The following is a 5,000-nucleotide window of genomic DNA, read 5'->3' as shown; positions in this document are numbered from 1 at the left end:
CATATCAAAATTTATTTTTGTTGTTTTTATTTTTTGGATGGAAGATCGTGATTTAAAAAAAAATTGAAATCGAACATTTCGTGTTGAAAAAAAATCGTGATATGACATTTTTCCCGTATCGCCCACCCATTTACGAGCAGGACCTGGCGTTGGCGCGCGACCTGCACGACAAGCTGAGCCAGGCCAAGGCCTACTGCAACCTGGGGCTGGCGCACAAGGCGCTGGGCGCCTACGCACAGGCCGAGGAGTGCCAACGCTACCTACTGTCGCTGGCGCAGTCGCTGGGCAACACGCAGGCGCGCTTCCGGGCGCTGGGCAACCTGGGCGACATCTACGTGTGCAAGAAGGACGTGGGCGGGGCCGTGGGCTACTACGAGCAGCAGCTGGCGCTGGCGCAGCAGGCGGGCGAGGCGCGCATGGAGGCGGGCGCTTACGCTGCCCTGGGGGCGGCCCATAGGCTGCTGCAGGACTACGAGCGGGCGCTGGCCTATCACGCGCAGGAGCTGCGGGCGCAGCAGCAGCTGGGCGACCTGCAGGGGGAGCTGCAGGCCCACGGGCACCTGGCGGCCGTGCACATGGCACAGGGCCAGTTCGACATGGCCATGCGCTGCTACGAGGACCAACTGCTGCTGGCACAGAAACTCAAGGTGGGTGCATTTTGCTTCCTCACATGTCACAGATTATAGCAATGGAAACACCAGAAGTTCGCACACTGTAACTCCGCTTTGAAGGTCATACAATGTCTCCACCGAACAGGCCAGACCCTGTTGAGTGGAAACGTTGTATGATCTGAATAAATCTTCAAAGCGGAGTTATAGGACTTCTACTTTTTCCATTGTCAGATATACCGTACCTTCATCATATGTCAGGTTAAGTGGTCAGGGCATCAGACTTGTTAGCCTCGCGAGCCATCCTACGTACTTCCGCCAAAGGATTGGCAAACTTCCCGCTTCCTGCAATCGCGTCAGATCACACAAGCTCCAGACCATGAATACGAAATGAAATGATAGTACTGTATTATGGGATGGTCAGGACCAGGCTACAGACGTGTATCCCAAAGGTTGCTGGTGCCAGGTGCCGAACAATGTCGACTTTCCATGACCATAAAGCGTTTATGACATTGACATAATGTGAATGACTAGTCCCTGCCTGTGTCATGACACTGTTAAGACATTATGTCATGTCTATGATGCCGGCTTCAAGTAAAATGTTCCCACAAAAGTTCCTTGCCCCACAATGTCCACAAAAGTTTTCATGACATAGTATCTGATGATGGATGGGTAACATCATGCCTGATGAAGATCCGGGAAGATGGAAATGTTTTACGTATGTTTCTACATAATATTTATTTTTGGAGCATACGTGTGCAGTGCAGACCATTTCCCCATGTCTGACACTACAGCATTGCCCCCTCAAAAAGTTGCTTTGGATTTCCACGCCTACTCTCATGAATGACTTATGACAGACACATGCCCAAAACATGATGATTAAAAACATTTGTTGGGGGCCTCAGCTTACTTGCCTTAGTTAGCTTGGTTGGGTGCATCTTCCTTCTTTTCATCTTGTCTTACTTTTTTGTCATGATGCAATCATCAGAAACAGTCTTGCAGGGCAAAAAACAACTTATTTGTCAGCAGCAGCAGCGGTGTGTTGACGACAGGGCTGGACTGGCCATCTGGGCAGGCAGGGCATTTTCCCGGTGGGCTGACAGTCATCAGGGGCCGAAGCGCTTGTGCTTTTGTTCGTTTCAAATGTTCCCTCAGAGCAATTTAGATTGGGCGGCCCACCGGTGCATCCTTAATACTGTATACAGTAGACTGACTGAGCCCATTATAATTGTAGTATGGGGGTGAGAGGCTGGTCTATGTCAAAAATGCCCGGGCCAGTTTGCGGTCCCAGTCCAGCAGTGTGGTGACGGCATGACTAGGACTACTGTTTTATTCACACAGCGATGCGATGCCACTGTTCTAGCTATGAAAGGTATGACTGCTCTTCAGAAGAAGCTGTTTTTGTTTCCTCCTCTCCTGATGAGTCCTAGCAGCAGGGTGAAGCAGATGATGTTGATTACAGTTAGATGAAAGATGCTTTTGCTCATGACCTCTCTGGCTCTGCTGTAACGTATTGCAATTGCTTTACTTTATTTTACTTTACTTTATTTATTTTTCAGGACATTGCATATTAATGAACATATACATACAAAACATATATGTAAATGCTCCAGATTATAGCACAAATGCTAATTTCAATCTGGTGTCCAAAAATAGGCAGGCTAGATGTTTTCAGAAGTAGTAGTAGTTTTTTTCTTTACTCGCTCCAAGTTGCACATTCGGCTGGCAGCAGTAGCCAATGTATCATACACAACATGTAGTTCCCCTTAAGTTAACTGTGGGTAATACTGACTATTTATGCCTGCGTTGGTGACAAAGTTAAGGATAATCGCTAGGGGTGGAAATGAATTGGGATTTGCCATGTGGAGGGGCTATGATCTGGGATCGGGGCGAATAAGCTTTTTTTGATTGCTGAAATGTGTGAAAATAGTTTTGCTAGTGTAATGCAGCATACACCTCACATGTACAGTACAGTCTATGGCAGGCCTCAACCTTTGCACAATTTAAACCCTGGTAATCACACATTCACTTTCGCCATATTTAATCTAGCATTGTGTAACAGGTTGGAGTAATAGCTTGTTCAGTCTTGAAACAATCTGAACACAGACATGCATGTCGTTCCACCTTAACAGGAGCCATTGTGAGTTTCTGTTTCATCACCTGTAATCAGGGCTTTAAATAAAAAAAATATCACCAGCTAAAATGGCTGATAGATGTTAATCCAACACAGTCTCATCCCAGCTCTACACTTTCCGACTACCGTTGACCAGACTGCAATTGAGGGCATACCTGCCACGGCACATGTTGATTATGTGGCCTAAACCTACGCCTTTCCCTAACCCTAACCGTCAGTGAAGTTATGCTGCCAAGGGCATACCTTAGACGTCAAAAATTGCAGTCTGGTCAAAGGTAGTCAGAAATTGGCAAGTTGGGATGATACACGGTAGCCAAACACACACTCCCTAATGGGTCAAAGTGGCTAGTAAGTTGGTCTTTTCTACCAGCCAGCCCGCATTTGGCTGGTTGGGAGGACGAATCCAGGTCTATTGACAACCGAGTTCCAAAACAATGAGCCATAATGTACTAATGTGCTAATATCTCCACCAGGGGGCACTCGTCTGCTACGTGGTTGACCCGGGTTTGATCCCTGGTCCTTTGCCAACCCTTCCCCGCCTCTCTCTCTCCCCACTCGCTTCCTGTCATAGTCTTCACCGTCCTATCTCGAAATAAAGCCAAAAAAGCCCCCCAAATATATATATATATATATATATATATATATTTACATTTTTTAAATATATTTTTAGGGGCTTTTATGCCTTTATTTGATAGGCCAACTCTGAGATGGTGACAAGAAGCGAGTGGGACAGAGAGACTGGGTGGGGTCGGGAAATGACCCTGGCCGGACTCGAACCGGGGTCCCCGTGGGCATGCAAGCCCAAATGTGGGGGGCATAGCGTGCTGCGCCACAGCGCCCCCCACCAAAAATATATTTTTTAAAATCATTTCTCCTCCCGCAGGAGCCGTCGGCGGAGGCGCGCGTGTACGGCAACATGGGCATCACCAAGATGAACATGGGCGTGGTGGAGGAGGCGCTGGGCTTCTTCGAGCAGCAGCTGGCCACGCTGCAGCAGCTCAGCTCCCAGCAGGCCTCCCTGGAGCGCGGCCGCGCCTACGGGAACCTGGGCGACTGCTACGAGGCGCTGGGGGACCACGAGGAGGCCGTCAAGCACTACGAGCAGCACCTGTCCGTGGCGCAGAGCCTTGGTCATCTGCAGGACCAGGAGAGGGCCTATCGCGGCCTGGGCAATGGACACAGGTAACGATGCCCATACATTACTGTATATGACCCCTCAACATGATCTCACAAAATTCGTGTCCAGGAGCACGGATTTTGCCAAAATTCCGTGCTCCTGGACACAGAATTATTTTCCGTAATGGACACACAGAAGTGCTTTCTCTATACTCCCACAGCTCTATGTTTCCACAGTCTTGTGTTTTCTTAGGATTTTTCTAATTTCAAATATTTTTTCTCAAAAAAAAAAATCTTACTGACAGGTTAGGGTTAGGGATTGTTTTGGTCTGGGCACAGCTAGTTTTCTTTCATTCATTATATGAATTTGATAGCCTAGCAACCAACTGGAAAAGGTATTTCACAAAAATATGTCTTTAATGGCAGGTTAAGGTTAGGGAATGTTTTGGTCAGGGCACAACTTAAATTGCTATAGCATTATTTTGTTTAGGATTAGCATTTGGTATGTATTTTCTAATGATAGAGTTAACACTGTGCTGTGGGAATAGCCTATAGAAAACACTTCCGTGTGCCCATCACAGAAAACAATTCTGTGTTCAGGAGCACAGAAAACAATTTCGTGTCCAGGAGCACAGAGCCTCGGTCATGTCCAGGACCAGGAGAGGGCCTATCATGGCCTGGGCAATGGACGCAGGTAGGATAACCCTATGCATTATATGTATATATGGTGTCTGTGCTACATGCACCTGTCCGTGGCATATAGTCACCTGCAGGACCAGGAGAGGGCCTACCGCGGCCTAGGCAATGGACACAGGTAACAATGAGATGCTCCTACCGTATATGTCATCTGTTCTGTATTATATGCCCCTATGTGGTGTTCCAACAAGCTGATCCTTGACTGTGTATCTGAACCTCACCTGTCTGTCTGTCTGTCTGTCTGTCTGTCTGTCTGTCTGTCTGTCTGTCTGTCTGTCTGTCTGTCTGTCTGTCTTAACCTCGTCTGTCTGTCTGTCTGTCTGTCTGTCTGTCTGTCTGTCTGTCTGTTTTAACCTCCCCTGTCTGTCTGTCTGCCTGTCTGTCTGTTTTAACCTCCCCTGTCTGTCTGTCTGTCTGTCTGTTTTAACCTCCCCTGTCTGTCTGTG

At 47.8% G+C, this 5,000-nt stretch overlaps 1 protein-coding gene across 1 annotated transcript in view; it reads left to right on the top strand.

Annotated features, from left to right (window-relative positions):
• The window catches only part of ttc28 (tetratricopeptide repeat domain 28), a 127,202-nt gene that overhangs the window by 91,210 nt on the left and 30,992 nt on the right, over window positions 1-5,000 (top strand). Inside the window, exons 10-11 of the mRNA XM_063209797.1 lie at window positions 141-647; window positions 3,626-3,924. Of these exons, the coding sequence (XP_063065867.1) occupies window positions 141-647; window positions 3,626-3,924 (806 nt within the window). The remainder of the gene's footprint in view (window positions 1-140; window positions 648-3,625; window positions 3,925-5,000) is intronic.

This window comes from Engraulis encrasicolus, chromosome 11, assembly GCF_034702125.1.
Source record: "Engraulis encrasicolus isolate BLACKSEA-1 chromosome 11, IST_EnEncr_1.0, whole genome shotgun sequence".
Lineage (NCBI taxonomy): Eukaryota > Metazoa > Chordata > Actinopteri > Clupeiformes > Engraulidae > Engraulis > Engraulis encrasicolus.
The sequence above is the reverse complement of the archived record's forward strand: the minus strand, read 5'-3'. Positions and strand labels throughout refer to the sequence as shown.